The 20,341-nt window shown below is 43.3% G+C and overlaps 1 protein-coding gene across 1 annotated transcript in view; it reads left to right on the forward strand.

Moving 5' to 3' along the window:
* The window catches only part of LOC138755057 (collagen triple helix repeat-containing protein 1-like), a 42,836-nt gene extending 22,662 nt beyond the window's left edge, over positions 1-20,174 (forward strand). Inside the window, exons 3-4 of the mRNA XM_069920251.1 lie at positions 12,717-12,933; positions 14,981-20,174. Coding sequence (XP_069776352.1) covers positions 12,717-12,933; positions 14,981-15,126 — 363 coding nt within the window. The 3' untranslated portion in view covers positions 15,127-20,174. The remainder of the gene's footprint in view (positions 1-12,716; positions 12,934-14,980) is intronic.
* The last annotated feature ends 167 nt before the right edge of the window (positions 20,175-20,341 follow it).

Consider the following 20,341-nt stretch of genomic DNA (forward strand, 5'->3'; position numbering starts at 1 on the left):
TCCGTGAACTACTCTTTGCAGATGATGCCGCTTTAGTTGCCCATTCAGAGCCAGCTCTTCAGCGCTTGACGTCCTGCTTTGCGGAAACTGCCAAAATGTTTGGCCTGGAAGTCAGCCTGAAGAAAACTGAGGTCCTCCATCAGCCAGCTCCCCACCATGACTACCAGCCCCCCCACATCTCCATCGGGCACACAAAACTCAAAACGGTCAACCAGTTTACCTATCTCGGCTGCACCATTTCATCAGATGCAAGGATCGACAATGAGATAGACAACAGACTCGCCAAGGCAAATAGCGCCTTTGGAAGACTACACAAAAGAGTCTGGAAAAACAACCAACTGAAAAACCTCACAAAGATAAGCGTATACAGAGCCGTTGTCATACCCACACTCCTGTTCGGCTCCGAATCATGGGTCCTCTACCGGCACCACCTACGGCTCCTAGAACGCTTCCACCAGCGTTGTCTCCGCTCCATCCTCAACATCCATTGGAGCGCTCACACCCCTAACGTCGAGGTACTCGAGATGGCAGAGGTCGACAGCATCGAGTCCACGCTGCTGAAGATCCAGCTGCGCTGGATGGGTCACGTCTCCAGAATGGAGGACCATCGCCTTCCCAAGATCGTATTATATGGCGAGCTCTCCACTGGCCACCGTGACAGAGGTGCACCAAAGAAAAGGTACAAGGACTGCCTAAAGAAATCTCTTGGTGCCTGCCACATTGACCACCGCCAGTGGGCTGATAACGCCTCAAACCGTGCATCTTGGCGCCTCACAGTTTGGCGGGCAGCAGCCTCCTTTGAAGAAGACCGCAGAGCCCACCTCACTGACAAAAGGCAAAGGAGGAAAAACCCAACACCCAACCCCAACCAACCAATTTTCCCTTGCAACCGCTGCAATCGTGTCTGCCTGTCCCGCATCGGACTGGTCAGCCACAAACGAGCCTGCAGCTGACGTGGACTTTTTACCCCCTCCATAAATCTTCGTCCGCGAAGCCAAGCCAAAGAAGAAAAGAAGACATGTCTTCATCTCTCTGCTTGTTTTGTAGTTGTTCTGCAAATTTCCTTGCTTCCTCTGGATCCGAGAATAGTCTGTTTTGTTGCCCTGGATTAACTATTTTAAGTACTGCTGGGTACTTTAACATAAATTTATATCCTTTTTTCCATAAGATCATTTTTGCTGTATTGAACTCCTTCCTCTTCTTCAGGAGTTCAAACTTATGTCTGGATAGAAAAAAAAATTTTGACCTTTATATTCCAGTGGCTTTTTGTGTTCTCTTACTTTCTTCATTGCTTTCTCCAATATATTTTCTCTTGTTGTATATCTTAAGAATTTTACTAAAATGGATCTTGGTTTTTGCTGAGGTTGTGATTTCGGGGCTAAAGTTCTATGTGCCCTCTCTATTTCCATTTCTTCCTGTAATTCTGGTCTTCCTAGGACCCTGGGGATCCAATCTTTTATAAATTCTCTCATATTCTTGCCTTCTTCATCTTCCTTAAGGCCCACTATCTTTATATTATTTCTTCTATTATAATTTTCTATTATATCTATCTTCTGAGCTAACAGCTCATGTGCCTCTTTAACTTTTTTATTTGATTCTTCTAATTTCTCTTTTAATTCCTCTACTTCCATTTCTACAATTGTTTCTCGTTCTTCCATATTTTCCACTCTTTTTCCTACCTCTGACATGGCCATTTCCATTTTATTCATTTTTTCTTCTGCATTCTTTATTCTTCTTTTTATCTCATTAAATTCTTGTAATTGCCATTCTTTGATTCCATATATTCTTTAAAAAAAAGATACATCCATTGTCTTGCCTTTCTCTTCTTCTTCCACTTCTTTCTGTTCTTCTTCTTCTTCTTCTTCCTCTGGATTGACCATCTGTTGTTTCCTTGTTTTCTTTTTACCCTCTTCTTTCTTGTTGTCGTTATTGTCTGTGTTCTGCACCTGCTGCTGTGCTGCAGGTGTCTCTCTCAGCTGTGGATATCGACTCCGCAGCTGTTCCCCCCTCCCGTCAGTGTGTTTTTTTTCATGCGCATCACGCATGCGCGAGGAGTCGCGCATGCGCGGTTGCGCACTTTTACTCGGCTCTGCAAGCCATTTTTGTAGTCCCGAGCCTGGGACTTCCACTGACCTGCGGGAGCGGGCTTCTCTCTCCGTGGCGGGCCTCTTCGGACAGGTAAGGCCTTCACCTTCTTCTTCCGACATTCTTTCTTCCTCTTTTCTTCCCGTTGTTTTCGACTTTTCTCTCTTCGCTGCCATTTTCTTCTCACCTTTATTTTTACTTTATTATAAATTTTAATCTTGTACCTTTGTGCTTTGTGTGTTTTTTTAAAACTTTTCGGGAGAGGGCTGGAATTCCCTGACCGGCCACTACTCCATCACGTGACTCCCCCGTGTACTTGGAGATCTGATGAAAGAAGAGGAAACTAAATTCGAAGCTAACATGAAATTTACTGTACAACATCAAAATATTGTCTAAATCCATGTGGCATTGAATTAAATGAAAATAATGTGTTTTATTGAAAGCAAAATATTACTTTCACTTGAAACAAATCTGTTTTAGCTGATGATAACACTATTTGTTGTGCAGAATTATTTTATGGACAAACTCTGAAAAGAAAAATTAAACTACAAATGGCTTACACCTTGGGAAGAAAAAATACTTAATCCTGAAATAATTACAGCAGGGTGCAAGATTTTTAAAAACTCATTCAAGGCACGTGGGCTTTGCAGGCTAAACCAGCATTGAAGTGGTGGTCTCTCATTCCCTGCAGCACTGCTGCACTCCTTGAGGTGTGAGAGAGGGGGGCAAGGTTTTGACCCAGAGATGCCAAAGGAATGGTGATGTATTTCCAAGTCAGGGTTATGGTGGCAATTTCCAGGGGGCAGTGACCCCCCCCCAAGGATTTGCTACCCTTTGAGCTGGTAAGAGTGATGGGTCTTGGTGAGTCTCTGCAGTGTATCCTGTAGTCAGTACAAAACTGCTGCCACCATGGAGTGAGTGAATGGGCCTAGATGGGGTGTCTATCAAGATGATCGCTGTGTCCTGTGCGGTGTTGAGTTCTTGTGTGCTGTTGAAGCTGCTCTCACCCAAGCAGGTGGAGAATATTCCATCACACTCCTGACATGAGCCTTGCAGGTGATGGATAGGCTTTGGGGAGGTAAGAGGTGAGTTATTCGCCACAGGATTCCTAGCCTTTGACTGGTCTTGTGCCCATAATGAGCAGTCAAAGGCCAGGTATCTTTTTGAGTTTCTCGTTAATGGTAACCACAAGATTGAATTATGCTAATATCATTGGATGTCAGGGGATGACAGCTGAATTTTTTGTTGGACACCATCATTGCTTGGCACATGTCTAGTGCGGATGTTACCTGCCATCCGTTCATCAACCTAGGACTGCACATAGAACATAACAGCACAGTACAGGCCCTTTGGCCCTCAATGTTGTGCTGACCCATATATTCCTAAAAAACAGTACTAAACCCTCCTTGCCCCATAATCCTCCACTTTTCCTCCATTCATATGGCTAAGATTCTCTTTATTCTCTCAATGTACCAGCCTCCACCACCATCCCTGGCCAGGCATTCCAGGTCCCCCAACTCTTTGTGTAAAAATGTTACCCCTGATGTCTCCCCTAAATCTCCCTCCATTCACTTTGTACACATGCCCTCTGGTGCTTGTTGATCCTGCCAGGGGAAACAGCTGGCTGTCCACCATCTATCTATGCCTTTCATAATCTTGTAGACCTCTATCACGTCTTCTCTCATCCTACTGAACTCCAAAGAGAAAAGTCCCAGCTCTGTTAACCATGCCTCAAAAAACATGTTTCCCAATCCAGGCAACATCCTGGTAAATCTCCTCTGCATCCTCTCCATAGCTTCCACATCTTTCCTATAATAAAGTGTCCAGAACTGAACACAATACTCCCAGTGTGATCTCACCAGAGATTTGTAGAGCTGCAACATGACCTTTCTACTCCTGAATTCTATACCCCTGTTAATGAGTCTCTATTCCTACCATCTTTTCCTTGTTTTTGACTATTTTATTTATAATTTTTCAAACTCCGTGTCAACAATCCACAATAATACATGATAACAAAAACACACTATATTTTCCAATTCTACAGAAACTTCACCATTAAGTCCAAATTTCCCCCCATCACCCCCTCCCTTATCCAAACTAATATATCCAGAGACAAAATTAAATAGACAGCTACCCTAAAAAGAAAGTAAGTGACAATAAATTAGCCCTTGTCCCCTATTCCTGTAGCATTTTCCAGTGTCCTGTTACCTTCCAGACATATTAGGGACATAAGGACCAAAAAGTAAAATGAAACAATTACACTTAACAAATTCTTACAAAAAAGTTTAAAAAAAACCCCAACAAAAGAACAGAAATCGTAGGATTCGTCACCTTCCAGGTCTTTAAATTTATGTGACTCAACCTAATTAAGATGGATGGATGGATCCCCCCACAAGGAGAGGGTAGACAGGAACGGACAGAGCGACAAAGCACAAGGAACCGCACTATGTCTGTGCCCCTGTATAACGCAGGTCCGGTGGCCAAATTGTAAGGGAGGTGTTGTAAGGTCATTTTCACCAGGGGAACACAGCTCTGCATTTCCACATTCCAGCACGCAATGTCTATATGAGAGTCCAACTTCCAAGTAATTGCCCTGCACTTCCTGGCCACCACCAAAGCAGTCAACACAAATTTGATAAGAAATTTGGACAGCTTCATCGTAAGCCTTACGTCCATGATGTTTCCCAACAGGAGCAACTCAGAGTCCTGTGGAAATTCTTTACTTATGATTTTTTCTAGGGCTTGGCCAGGCTCTCCCCAAAAAAGTCTCTCACCTTGGAGCATGACCAGGTGGAGTGGACAAGGGTTCCTGTCTCTGTACCGCACCTAAAACATTGATCTGAAATTTCTGGCTTAGCCTTGTTCAATTTCTGTGGCATAAAGTAGAAAATTCTACTGCACCAGCCTGTATCGAGGGTGAATGATTGAGGTCACGCTGTCACGACACAGGTCCAACACACCCAAGCCTGACTCCCACCTTTACCTAGATTTATGAAGACCTGGCTTTGGGCTTTCCGCTTGGAGTAAGAAATACATTGCCATTATAAATTTGCGTGTGTTCACTTTTCGAATCAGGGCCTCCAAGCCACTGCACTCCAGTAGGACCATAGCTGGACCTAATTTGTCCCCTAAAAGAGACCTTAACTGAAGATTGCAAAAGTGTGTCCTGTTTGACAAATCATATTTATTTTTAAGTTGTACAAATGACATAAGCTGCACTTTCTCATAACAGTGCCTGATACACCAGGTGTCCAAGATCTTGTTATCTATTGTCCATAGTATTAAGCCATTCTGAGTCGGGGGATGTTTTTGATGACGGCCCCACTTTAAGCCCAAGGCATTTATTAATCTTGTTCCATACATAAAGAGTATGTTTTAATAAGGAGGTGTCTTTGTCACCAGTTAACAATTTAGAGTCTCATTTATTAATAAAGTCTTCTGTTATCTTCTCACCTATCGTGTGCAGACTAATTTGTGCCCAGGATGGTACATCTCCTCCCTCAAAGAGTGAGCCGATATCCCTCGACTGAGCTGGCCAATAGTATTTCTTAAAGTCTGGTAATCTCAGTCCACCCAGACTGTAATTCCAGGTTAATTTCTGATTAGACACCCTGGCCCCCACCTTCCTGTTCCAAATGAACCTACTTACCTGTGAATTAATATTCTGATAGAATCTCTGTGTTGTGGCCACTGGAATCACAGTGGACATGACAAAATAACCACACAAGGTGTATTTAGAGAGAATCAAACAGATTTACTCTTCATCACCCACACAACCTTTTAAAAGCCCGAATCACACGGCCAGCGTACACTGACATCTTCAGCCAGTTCGATGCCTTTTGGAATTGTAGTGCCGCCATAGCACCGCTACATGGCGTGGCCCCCCCCCCCCCCAGAATCGGCAGAAAGGTTTGTCTTTCTTTTAGGTTGTCAACCTCTTTGACAGTGGGGAAGACTTGTCCACATGAGCTGGTTTAAGTCTGTCAGTAGTGAAAGACTGTGGCTTCCCTCCAATGTCCAAAATACAGGTCAATCTAATTTGTCTGAGTATCCTATAAGGTCCTTCATAAAGCATCCGTGAAGGTTGACCAAGTGTTCTCCTTCGGTGAAGAACTATTCGCAGTTTTTGAGGTCTTCAGGTGTAAAGGAAGGTGTTCTCCATGTGACGATAGTGATGCTGGGGTCAATTTAGCCTGGCCAACAGTTCCTTTGGCTCTGCTGGAGATGGAATGGTAGGGGACGAAATCCCATGGAACCCCCAATGGTGCACTCTGCACGAACTCCACAGATGAAGCTTGGTGGTCCTCCTGTGTTGTTCTAATGCACAGCAATGCACAGGGCAGCTCATCAGCCCACTTCAGGCCCTCTAACCAAGACACCAAGGCTGACTTGAGATGTCGATGAAATCTTTCCAACATTCCATTAACATGGTGATGATAAACATTCGTATGACCATACGAGTAAGAGAGACAAGGCCATCCTCTATCCAATGTAACATGCACCAGTAAATCAAAATGAGACACCCAGCAAATGAGGAAGGTCCGAGCACAAGTGTCTGTAGTAGCATCGACCATAGGCACAGCCTCGGGCCTCCATGTAAACCTGCCTATTGCTGTAAAGGGTTAACGGTATCCTCCAGAAATAGGAAGCGGACCAATGACGCCCACGTGAACATGAGCAAAATGCAGAAGAACGGCTGGGAAGGACTGCAGTGGTGACTTAGTGCTGCTGAACTTTTGCTTTCTGGCAGCCAATGCAGGACCTCGCCATTTGGGTAATGTCTTCTTTAAGACCGTGCTGCATGAACCTGTTGGAAACCATATGAACAGTCGATCTAATCAATGGATGTGAGAGACCATGCACAGAGTTGAATACTTGCCAGTTCCATGATGCCAGAACGACTGGGTGTGGGTGTCCCACTGATACATCACAGAGGAGTAGTTTGCCATTAACTCCAAAATGGACGTCTTTCAATTGCAGGTTCGTGATTGCAGTCCGATAAGCATTCGTTTCATGGTCATATTCTTGGGCCACAGCCAAAGCTGTGCAGTCAATACCTTGATCTACAGACAAAACCCCAAGTAGAGCAGAGTGGGACAGTGCATCAGCTATTACATTGTCTTTTCCGGAAATATGTAGTATTTTTGTGGAGAATTCTGAAATGAATGGTAATTGCCATTGCTGTTGTGCTGACTAGGACTCTGCAACCTTGGAAAATGCAAATGTTAAAGGCTTGTGATCTCTGTGTTGTGGCTACTGGAATCACAGTGGACATGACAAAATAACCACAAAATAAAAATGTACATAGTACATGCTCTCCAAAAAATAACAGGAGTGTCAAATAGACAAGTAAATGGCCAAAAGCACCATATTTCTTCTCTGTTTCATGAAGATGGTGGCTGAAGAACACTAACCGTTTCCATTGCCTGTTGACACATTCTGGAAGTGTCCGTGGAAATTATGGGGGCTGCATTTAAAACTGGGGATCTGAGCAGAGTGGCCTGAGTCAGTAATTCTTTCATCTTTAACAAGGCATTGTTTCCTTCTTCTGTCCAATGGATGGTTCTGGCATTTCTGGACAATAAATCGAAAGAGGCTTCATGATATGAGCTGCTCATGAAAGACACTGATGGTAAAAATTTACTATTCCCAAGAATTTTTGCAGGCTTTTAACTGTAACAGGCCTTGAGTATTTGGAATTGGCCTCAACTTTGGATGGCAGCAGAGTCACACCTTCCAGAGTAATCCTATGTCCCACGAAATCAATAATTTCTTGTCCAAAAATGCATTAATCTGGATTGATCGTCAGTCCAAATTCTTGAAGACGAAAAAAAAAAGTGCACAACCTTGTTCCAAATGTCCTTCCTTGGTTCCACTGGCCACTAAAATGTCGTCAAGGTAAATGAACAATTGGCCATACCACGTCTTGAAGCATCCATCACCCATTGTAATGTATCATTCTTTAATCCGAATGGCTTTCATAAAAATTCGAACAAGCCAAACGGTAAATATTGCTGTTTTTGGAATGTCTTCTGACTCTACTGGTACTTGGTTATAGACACCGGGCTTTAAAGTGGAGGCAAAAAATCTATTTCCAATTTATTCTCACTAGTTCCTGCCTCATCCCTTCATAATTAGCCCTTCCTCAGTTAACTAACACTTTTGCATTTTGTCTGTTTATATCCTTACCCATAGCTATGCGTTTTGGTCACTCTCACTACTGAGAGGTCCACCACCTGACCAGGTTCCTTTCCCAGAACCAGCCCAGTATGGCCTCTTCTCTTGTCAGCTGATCCACATACTTTGTCAGGAATCCTTGTAGACACCTGACAAATTCAGCCCCATCTATCCCTCTTGCAGTCAGTAGGTGGCAGTCAATATTAGAGAAATTAAAATCAGTCATAACTACAAGACTGTTCCTGCACCACTCTAAAATCTGCCTGCTTATCTGCTCCTTGGTGTCCTGAGGGCTATTTGGGAGCCTAACGACTATTCCCAGCACAGTGATAGCTCCCTTCCTATTTCTGACTTCCCCCTACTCCCTCTGCAGTGCCCTCCCTTTCTATAGCCATGATACTATCGCTGGCCAGAAATGCCACTCCCCCCGCCCCTTTTTCTACATTCTTTTTAAAGCATCTAAACCCCGATAACTGCATCAGCCAATCCTGCCCTTCCTCCAGCCAAGTCTCAGTAACGGCCACCACATCGTAGTTCATCCCCTTTATTCCTAATACTCTTAGCATTGAAATAAACACATTTCAGCCCTCTAACTGGCTTTTGTCCTTCTACCTTAATCTCTGCCCTCACATTCTGATTCCCATCCACTGCCAAACTAGTTTAAACCCTTCCCAACAGCTCTAGCAAACCTGCACGCCAGGATATTGGTTCCCCTCTAGTTCAGGTGCAGTCTGTCCCTTTTTGTACAGGTCAGACATTCCCCAGAAGAGACCCCAATGATCCACAAAGCTGAACCCCTACCCCCTCCACCAACTCCTCAGCTTCACATTCATCTACCATATCCTCCTGTTCCTACCCTCTCTGGCGCGTGGCACAGGCAGCAAACCTGAGATCTCCACCCTTGAGATCCTGCTTTTTAACTTCTTTCCTAACTCCCTATAATCCCCCTTCAGGAACTCATCCCCACTCCTGTCTATGTCTTTGGTCCCCACATGGAGCATGATATCTGGCTGCTCCCCCTCCCCCTCTAGAATGCTGTGAACTTGATCAGAGACGACACCGACCCTTGCATCTGGGAGACCACATACCATCTGGGAGCCTCAATCTCGTCCACAGAACCTGCTCTACTAACCAACGTCCTCAATTACCACAGCTTTCCTTTTCTCCCGCCTTCCCTTCTGAGTCAAGGGACGAGCCTCTGTGCCAGAGACGTTACCTCCTCGACGTCCCTGGTTGATCGTCTCCCCTACAGTATGAAAAAATATATACTTGATGTTGAGAGGAACCCTGGCTGACCCAGAGTTCAGCTCTCCACATTGACAAGATCTTGTGCCATTTACTATCTATGGATTCATGTGGGTGGTGAACATTGTGCAATCACCACTGAATATCCCTAGTCCTGACCTGATGATTGAGTGAAGATCATTGACGAAGTATCTGAAGTGCCTGGGCCTTGGACCCTGCCCTGAGGAATTCCTGCAGTGATATCCTGTGGCTGAATGGCTGGCATCCTACCATCACAACCATCTTCCTTGTGCTAGGTATGCTGCTAACCAGTGGTGTATTCAACCCTTCATCCTATTGATTCTGGTTCAGCCAAGGTTCTTTCATCCATCAAATGTGGCACTCAATGTACAAACATGCTGGAGAAACTCAGCAGGTTATGCAGCGTCCATGAGAAATAAAGGGTAACCAATATTATCTCCTATAGATACTGCATTTCTCCAGAGCACTTGACCCTAGCATCTGCAGATTTTTTTGTTTCCCTGATATAAAAGACACTTTGTCTCTAGAAATCAGCATTTACTGGAATGCTTGGAATGAGATCTGGAGCTGGGTGGTTTTGTCAGCAGCCAAACTGAGCCGATCTGATCTAAAGGAGGCCACAACAGGAGCACCAGATGCAGTAGATGACCCATACTTGTGGGTAAGCAAGTGCCCCCTGTGATAAGTGGGGTGATAATTGGCCTGGTTGGATTTGTCCTGTTTCTTGTGGACAGGACTGACCTGGGTAATTTTCCACATCATTGAGCAGATGCCAATGTTGTTGGTGTACTGGAATAGTATAGCCAAGGGGGTAGCAACCTCTGGCACACCTTCAGTACCAAGGACAGGATTCCACATGTCCTCACCAACTAATACAGCAGCCTCCGCGTACAACATATTACCCTCCGCAATTCATTCCCACTGCCTACAATGTGATTGTACCACCAGACATTTTCAGCCCCTCTTCCTTCTTTGCCTTCTGCAGGGACCGCTCTCTCGTCCACTCATCCCTTCCCACCAATTGACCATTCGGTACCTAACCCTGTGGCCACAGGAAGTGCCACACTTGTGCCCACACCACCATTCAGGGCCCCAAACAGTCCTTCCAAGTGATACAACCCCATCCCTGTGAATCCGCAGGGATCATCTACTGCATCCGGACCTCCCACTGTGGCCTCAACAAGGAGACTGGGCCTTCACTCTGTCCGCTGCAACAATAGGGACTCCACTGGCCTCTCTATTCAATTCCACATCCACTCCCACGCCAACATATGTCCATGGCCTCCTGCACTGCCAAAATGAGGCCACCTGCAATTTAGAGGAACAACACCTAATAATATGTCTAGGATAAAAAGTTCTCAAACCTTTTCTTTCCACTTTAAGTAATCCCTATGCCATCAGTGCTCTGTGATTAGTAAGGTGGGATGTGAGTGGGAAGGTTGAGAACCACTGTGCTAGACCCAATTGTTACTGAAATATTTTGCTTGAGAAAAAATGTCATTGGCCCATCCCCTTTGGAGTTATGAAACCATGGACATAACAAATCAATGAGGCGCGATTAAAACAATGGTTTTCAAACTTTCTTTCCTCTCACATACCACCTTAAGCAATCCCTTTCTACACTGATGGCATAGTAATCCCTTAAAGTGGGATGTGAGGGGAAAGAAAAAAAGTTGAGAACCACTGTAATTTAACTCTAGGAAGCCACTCTGGCACACAAAAAGGCAAAGGTTGCAACTTGCAAAATTTGTTATAAATTAGAAGTGCATTTATGAGGAACAAATTTCTACATTTAAAGTGCATGCTGATACAGTGAAACCCTTGGTATCTGGAATGCCAGCTACCGTAAAAAAGAGGGACATACATTTTTCTAAAAAATAAATAATAAAATAATATGTTAAAAATACATGTTCAAAATTGTAAGTGTTTTCTGAAATAACACAAACCTTTGGTGAAGGCGGGAGCAAATATTCAGCCAGCAGAGGGCCTTGGACGTGTTTTGCTTGTAGCAGCTGTTTGAAAAAAGTTGTCTTGTCAGGAAGGCTCAACAGTGACTGCACTTCCTGAGAAGACGGAAATGGGCAAGGCCACCGGCCACCATTATGTCAACCTCCTATAGGACCTTTATCGAGTGTGTCCTGGCCAGCTGCATCACAGTGCGGGTATGGTTGCTGCAGAGAAATCCATAGGACCTTAAGAGTGCCAGAAAGGATCACTGGTGTCTTCCCTCCCCACTCCCCTGACATAATCTACTAGGATCCTTGTCTGAAGAGGGTGTGCAAAATCTTTGACAATCCCTTCCACCCCTCACACAGCATCTTCCAGCAGCTCCTATCAGGAAACAGATATGGGAGTATCAAAACAGCTTCTTCCCACAGGCAGTGAGAATGCTGAATGACCAAAGGAACCACATTGAGTTTCTCATATTCATGAAACAATATTTATTGATTTGTATATATGAATACTTGTCCTGCATTTGTATTGTTTGTCTATATGCATGCACGCGTATTTTGCATAGAGGACCGAAGGATGCCATTTTGTCAGATTGTGCTATCAGATGACAATAAACTTGATCTGACTTGAAGCACCAAAGCCATCTCTGAGGAGGAAGGGCTTAGTAAGAGTCACCTAGGCCTTGGGGAGGGGGAGTGGGGGTAATTATCTATAATGCTATTGTTTGTCTTTCGGGAGGAACCTGCAGATGCAGTGACGGATAAATATTTTCAAAGAATGTGACTGAAAATAAAGTAAAATGTATTAAAGTTTATATATTCATGCAGTTGAAGTTTTTTCAGTGTAAGTACAGTATAGTATTTTTATCTTTGAAACTTTATTCTTAATGTAGGTATATTAGTTACCCATTATAAGAGTAAGTCTCAAGCGCCCGGAAAATACACTTATCTGACATGTACCAATCCCCACAGGTTCCCGGATACCAGGGGTTTTACTGTATAACTGAAAGGCACCCATTTAGAGAAAAAAATAAGTTTGAAATAAGCAAAGCAACATTAATTTGTACTCATTAAAGGAAGTGCCACATTATTCAGAGGTGATTTTTTTTTGAGGCCGATTTATCACAAAATAGTGATGTAATTATTTGTACATAATTTTTTGTTAAAATTGGTGTACAAAGTCAAAGCTTACGACAATGCTTCGGCATCTTGCTGACTTGGTCTCTCTCTCTTCAGGAATGCACATTCACCAAGATACGCACTGACAGTACTCTGCGAGTACTGTTCATTGGATCCCTGCGTCTGAAATGCAAAACACCCTGCTGTCAGCGCTGGTACTTCACATTTAATGGAGCTGAGTGCAGTGGCCCATTGCCAATTGAAGCCATCATTTATCTTGACCAAGGAAGTCCTGAACTCAACTCCACCATCAATATCCACAGGACATCGACAGGTTTGTTTTCAAATTATTTAAATTTGTAATAATTAAAAACATTTGAAGTCATGCCCAATAGACACTGATAATTTTATTTCTGTAAACTTCCACACCAATCGTGTTAAGGTGAAATTGTTGCTATCCTTTCCTTTCAGCTGAGGCTCCACCTGAAGCATGAAGGAGGAGAAAACTCAATAGGTTTGAAATTGAATCATTACCTTTTGGCAGTAAATGGGGAGCATGGGCTCCCTGATGCCATGAGGTCCCTCATTTCCATAATAGTAAGAGAAATAACCTGTTGTGCTCAAAAAAGCCAGCTGGCAATGAGCATTAGGTCCACATTCTATGTAGATCAGAAGTGTTCAAGTGGTACCGAGAGAGGGAGAGAGAGAGAGAGAGAAAACCAGGATCATAGTTTCTGGCTGAATGTTAAGATCTGTTGGATCCAACTTTGCTAATTGCAGTTTTCTTAGATGCACAACACCACAGTAAGTGGTCTTCAAAGGAACTATTAAAAGTAATAACCAAGCAAACAAGTTAAATTTAAACAAACGTGGAAAGGAATGCTGCTTCTGGTTCCATGTGGGATACAGCTCACCATCTTCCTGATCATCCCTCTGTTCCACCAGTGCTGTCCTGCACTATGTTACATTCGAAGTGATAATAATGGAACCATATAACAATTACAGTACAGATACAGGCCATCTCAGCCCCTCTAGCCTGCACCAATTTAAGTGAACCCCACTAGCCCCACCTTCCTGCTCCCTGCCCATAACCCTCCAGTCCCCTCACATCCATGCACTCAACCAACCTTATCTTAAATGACAAAATTGACCCTGCTGCAACCACCTCTCTGAGTGAAGAAGCTTCCTCTTATGTTACCTCTAAAGTTTTGCCCCCTTACCCTCAACTTATGACCCTTCGTTCCAATCTCACCTACCCTCAAGGGAAGAGCCTATCCCCCTCATAATTTTAAATACCTCTATCAAATCCCCCCCTCAACCTTCTACACTCCAATGAATAAAAACCTAGTCTACTCAAACTTTCTCTGTATTCTAGATACAGGTACACGATCCTTTATCCGGAACCCTTGGGGGACAGTGTGTTCTGAATTTTTTTATTTTTCTGGATTTCAGAAAGCCCACCCGAATCGTGCTGCCTATCCACCCCCACCACCTTCCAGTCGCCCGGCAGTCTACCCCAATGGCTGTCTCCCCCAATCGCCCGTACCCCGACCGCCCGTCCCCCGACTGCCCATCTCCTGGCCACCTCCCCCGACCGCCCGTCCCTCGGCCGCCTCCCCCAACTGCCGGTCCCCGCTTGCTGGATTTTGGAGCTTTCCGGATTTTAGGTGTCTGGATAAAGGATCCAGCAACATTTCAGTAAATCTTCTCTGCACCTTTTCTATTTTATTGATATCTTTCCAAAAATTTGGGGATCAGAACTGCACACAATATCACACAACCTTGACTTTAAAAAAAACCTTTTAATGTCCATCTTCAAGTGTAGCACATTTTCTCTGGGTAAAGGACTGGAGTGGGGTGGGGGGGGGTGGGGTGCGGGCAGCTCTGATGAGTCAATTCCACAAATTCTACATTATCCTCTGCCTTTGAATGCCTTCATCTCATTTCTAACTGTTGAATTTATTGACCCACGTTACGAACTGCTGAATTGCCAGATCCATCTTACTAAAATGTCATTAATATCCAATGATATTGATAGAAAGTGTCCAATGAAGAAGTTACAGATCAGATTTGGTTGAAACACTTTTTCATCAATCAATTTTTCTTGGTTGTCTTTTGTCCAGTACATGAAGAATGGCAAGTTTCCAGTCATCTTCCATTGTGCTTCCACAGGACAGAATTTACTGCACTGAACAGGTTTCAAACCCCAGTCAATTAAGTAATTTCTAAAGAAAAGTTGTAACTTGAGTAAGAGTTGAGACCAAGGATCATGACAAAAAAATATTTTGAAAATGTAGTTAAGATTATTTTCTTTATAACTAAAAAAAGTTATGTGTTGCAGCATATTTCTCTTAATTTTCTCTATATTTTTCCTTCATCAGTGGAAGGGCTATGTGAAGGAATCACAGCTGGTCTTGTGGATGTTTCATTCTGGATTGGGTTGTGTTCAGAGGGGTACCCACAAGGTGATGCTTCAACTGGCTGGAACTCAGTATCACGGCTAATTATTGAGGAGCTGCCAAAATAGTTTTCAGTCTGTAGAAGCAAAGCTCCTGGAGAAACTACATGATGGAAAATGATCAACATCGAAAAAGAACTCGTACTTCTAATTTTAAAAATTGTGAATTTAAATTGCCCAATAAGCTTTAATATCAAGACATAAACATGCTGGAGAAACTCATCAGAGGTGACGGATTACCAACATTTCAGGCCTGGGCTCCTTATCAGAGCCATACCTGACCAAGGCCCCAAGCCCAAATCATTGGTAAGCCTTTAATTCTTCTTTTCAATCTTCAGGTTAATGAACTTTTACTACAATAAAAATGCAAAGAGATCAGGATTGCATTAATAACTGTTAACATATACAAACAGACACTGGGTACCAGTGTAAATGGATCCTCCCAACCTCTTAAAAGCCAAACATAAAAAGAATCAAATATTATTCCAAAAAAAAAACCCCTAACTTGAAAAAACAAAAAAGAGAAAACATAAGTTGGGTGGCTATATTTCACTGGTTAAACAATTATTTTTGTCATTAACTCTGCTCATCTACACTCAAATAAAAGTTAAGGCAATCAGAAAGGATCGACATCATATCAAAATGTTGAATAAATAGTCTCCATGTTTCTTCAAAGTGAAATGAAGGGTCAACAGTACCATTCCTGATTTTTTTTAAATGTATTAGGTGGTTTAGGGTCTGTTTGAGTAGAATGGATCTCCTGATTATTAAATTAACAAAGCAGATAAGTGGCCAGAGTCCAAAACTGGTCACCCAAAAGTGTAGTAATAGGATGAGGTTGTAGCTCAATGAGCAAAACTGATGAAATAATATCAAAAGTATCTTTCCAATATTTTTTTCAAGTAAGGGCAGGACCAAATCATATGCATCAGGGAAGCCATCTCACAATGACATCTGTCACAGATAGGGTTTCAAGTCACCTTTCTTTGTCATTCATACCATGCTCGCACAGTAAAGATGAGATAGCGTTTCTCCAGGACCACAGAGCAGATTTAAGTTATAAGTTTAACACATTGAAATATTAAGATGTATACAGTAAAAGTCCACGATACCTTATCCCCAATATGTTCTGGGAGTTTAGGAGTCTGATGGCTTGGGGGGGAAAATCTGTTCCCAATCTGGACATCAGGGCCTGAGTGCTATGGTACCTCCTACCCGATGGCAGAAGGGAGAACAGTTTACATGAGGGGTGTGGGGAGTCCTTCACTATGTTTATTACCTTTCGCCTGCATCGAGTGTTGTAGACATCCTTCATAGGAGGAAGAGAGCCCCCAATGATCTTTTCTGCTGACTTCACCATCCTCTGCAGGGTCTTGTGGTCCAAGGAGGTACCGCTTCCAAACTAGGCGATGATGCAGTTGCACAGGTTGTCTCGATATATCCTCTATAGAATGTAGTGAGGATGGAGGGTGGGAGATGGACTTTCCTCAGCCTTTGCAGGAAGTAGACATTGCTGGGTTTTCTTGGCTATGGAGTTGGTGTTGAGGGGCCAGGTGAGATTCTCTGCCAGGTGCATTCTGAGGAACTTGATACTCCTGACGACCTCAACGGTGGAGACAACAATGGTAAGTGGAGCATGGTCCTTCAGGGCCTTCCTGAAGTCGACAACCATCTCTTGTTTTTTTGACATTCAGTTACAGGTTGTTGGCTCTGCACCAGTCGACTGAACCTCATTTCTGTTCGCTGACTCATCATTCTTACTGATCAGGCTCACCACGGTTGTGTCTTCAGCGAACTTGATGATGTGGTTTGAGCTGCGATTAGCTGCACAGTTGTGGGTCAGCAGAGTGAACAGCAGTGGGCTAAGCACACAGCCTGGGGTTGGGGGATTCCTCCATGCTCAGTCTGATGGCCTTGGAAGTGCTGTTACTGATCCAGACGACCTGAGGTCTCCCTGACAGGAAGTCAAGAATCTAATTGCAGAAGGAGGTGTTTAGACCCAGCAGGTTCAACTTCCTTATCAGGTACTGTGATATGATCATGTTGAATGCTGAACTGAAATCAATAAACACAATTTGAACATACGAGTCCTTAGGTTTCCAGGTGGGTGAGGGCTAGATGGATGGTGGTGGCGATGACATCGGCTGTAGAGCAGTGGGGTCTGTACTGTATGCGAACTGCAAGGGGTCTAGTGATGGGGGCAGCAGGAGCTTTATGTGTCCCATGATGAGCACCTCAAAGAACTTCATTATGATGGACATGAGTGCGACCGGGCTGTAGTTATTGAGGCAGGTCACAGACATCTTTTGCATGGGGACAATAGTGGTGGCTTTGAAGCACTTCTCAGGGAGATGTTAAAGATGTCAGTGAGAACATCTTCTAGCTATGCCACACATCCCCTGAGCACTCTGCTGGGAACATTATCTGATCCAGCAGCTTTTCACTGGTTGACCTTGCCTCACTCTCTTTTCATGGCAGCCACTGCAAGACACAGCACCCGGTTATTTGGTCTTCTTCACTGCAACATCGCTTTTCACCTCAAAACAAGCATAGAAGTTGTTCAGAGTTTCTGGGAGGGAGGCATCACCAGCACAGGCAGATGGTGTCGTCTTGTGGTTGGTGACATCTTGGATCCCCTTCCACATGTGTCACATGTCCTTGCTGTCCAGGAAGTGGCTGTGAATGAGCTGGTTCATGCGCAACCTTTGATTCCGATGGCTCTTGCAATAGCTAGGGCTACCTTATTGCCCACTCTGAAGGCAGCGTCTCAGTTCCTGAGCAGCACATGCACCTTCGCAGTCCTCCATGGCTTCTCATTGGAGCGAGTTAATGGTGGTCTTCGGACAGTGATGTTGCTACTGATGCTGTATACTTCTCCAGAGTGATGCAGTTACCACTGGTTGCTGCTTCCTTGAACATGTGCCAGTCAGTATGTTCAAAGCAGTCTTGAAGTGCACGAGTGGCCCCCACTGGCCAGGTTTTAACCTGCTTCTAGACTGGTCTGGAGCATCTGATGAGTGGTCTGAGTATCCAAGGTGGGGTTGGGGCTCTGCCCAGTACATGTCGGAAATGTTCGTATACACAAGGTCCAACGTGTTCACCCCTCGTAGCAAAGTCCACATCCTGATGGAATTTAGGTAGCTTTGACTTGAGGTTCACTTGGTTGATATCCCCAGTGATAATGATCAGTCTATCAGGGTGTGTGGTCTGCAGTTCATTGTCTCATACAGTTCCCAGATTACTTCTTTGGCATTGGCTCCCGGGGGGTGGGGTGGATGCACACTAACTATGAGGACTATGGTGAATTCCTGCAGTATATAAAATGGCCTACATCTGACTGTCACAAATTCCACCAGCTTTGAGCAGGGACTGAACACTTGTGCAGAGTCCTTGAACCATTTCATGTTGATGTAAATGCACAGGGCACCGCCAAGAACTTCACCACACAAAGCAGGCTGTCTTCCCGTGCCCCTGTATGGCAGTGTCCAGGACCATGTTGCTGAGCCACATATCAGTTAAGACCAAAGCACAGCAGTGTCTGTACTCATGCTGTGAAGACCTCCAGAGTTGGATGTTGTCCATTTTGTTCCCCAGAGACCTGACATTAGCGAGCAGAATGGACAGGAGAGTTTGGCAGCAGGGGTTTGCCTTCAGCTTGGCACGTACTCTTGCTTGCCTATCGCACTTTCTCCATCTCATGCATCGCTTCTTTTTTCTCTGTGATCCCAAGGCTTTTAGGCCTAGTCCACCTGCATCGCTTTATATCGTTGGGTAGCCATAACTATAAAAACTAAAACTATGCAACTTTTTAAACAATTTAACTGTTCTCTTTAGCTATATTTAAAACAAAATAGAAACTACTGGTGTCCTGGAGAGGCCACTGCATCTGATGCCAAGGCACCTACATTTATGGTTCATATGGGATTAAAAACAAGCTAGCTTATCCTCTGGACCATCTTAAACTGTATCAAAGAGTGTTGAGCACACATTGAAGAAGTGTTAACTAATTTTCTCCCATGTCTCTATAGGTAAAGGTATCTTAAGTTCTCTCCCATTCATTCTTAATTTTAATCAGGTATCACTGGATGCATTTTCAGGATCAAATCATAAATTGTTGCTATCAAGTTCTTCTGCAAAGGGTTTAAACATAAAAAATTTTATCAGTAACTTCATTCTGATGTGGCATTGGAAAAATAGATAAAAATGTCATGCAAGTTCCTAATCGGTAGACATCTGAAAAAAATGTGATCTAGGATAAGTCTTTAATTCCTTTGAATGCTGTGTGACCTGCTGAGTTTCTCCAGCACATTTAAGTTTTGCACTCAACCCCAATATCTGCAGACTTTGTTTAACTCTGAGATTTAATATCAAATTTTCTTAATTAATGAATTTTATTACAAAAGATTATTGCAGAAATACAAAAACTATTGCTTTTATCAATTCAGTTTGATGCTACTTGTTACCGGTTACTAGCTGATGACACAGTGACAATGTCTTGATTTCATTAAAGGACAAATCTTTTACCCTCAAGTTGACATATAATCTTTAGAAGTTTCAAATTGCATCATTGGTAAATCAGATCTAATGTATTTGTACTTGTGTATTCAAATTTCCAAGCACTATTAATTAAACAATTTTTTACTCTTGTGTTTGAGGTGGGGGGGGAGAAAAGAGTAAAATTTAAATTGTATGGATCAATTTTTGTCTTTGGCGGTTCGTAATATGGGATCAACTATCCATTACATCTCTCTCCATGTCCATGGAAATAAAAAGAGACTAAATTATATTATCCAAAGTCATCTGTATTCTTTGCAACCCTTCTGATTTAATTTGAACAGATTTAAAGTTCCAGATTTATTTTAAAAGTATAGAATTGCTTTGTATTAGAAAACTGCAAGATTGACATGATTTTCATATTTCAGAGCATATGTAGAAAGCTTCCATGTTTTTAAATAAAAACCACTCTAAAAGAGTGGACAACAGTTTTCTGTGAGACCAGAACTTATTAAAACCAGGTGGATGTAATTAATATCACTTATTCAACAATAAGTGCAAACAATGCAAGTGATCAAACTGTTCAGATTTTTTTCCTAACTGGATCCTTCTCCTCCATGTAGAAATGTTACAATTTTGAAATAAAAATCACGTGCTATGTTTATAAATAAAAATCTAATATGAGCAATGAAGTTTTAATACAACCAAGGTACCAATCACACGTGAGGAATAGCACTTTCAATGGATTAACAAAGGCAGTCAGGATCAACACATAATCCAAATCTTTTGT

Source organism: Narcine bancroftii, chromosome 2 (genome assembly GCF_036971445.1).
Source record: "Narcine bancroftii isolate sNarBan1 chromosome 2, sNarBan1.hap1, whole genome shotgun sequence".
Lineage (NCBI taxonomy): Eukaryota > Metazoa > Chordata > Chondrichthyes > Torpediniformes > Narcinidae > Narcine > Narcine bancroftii.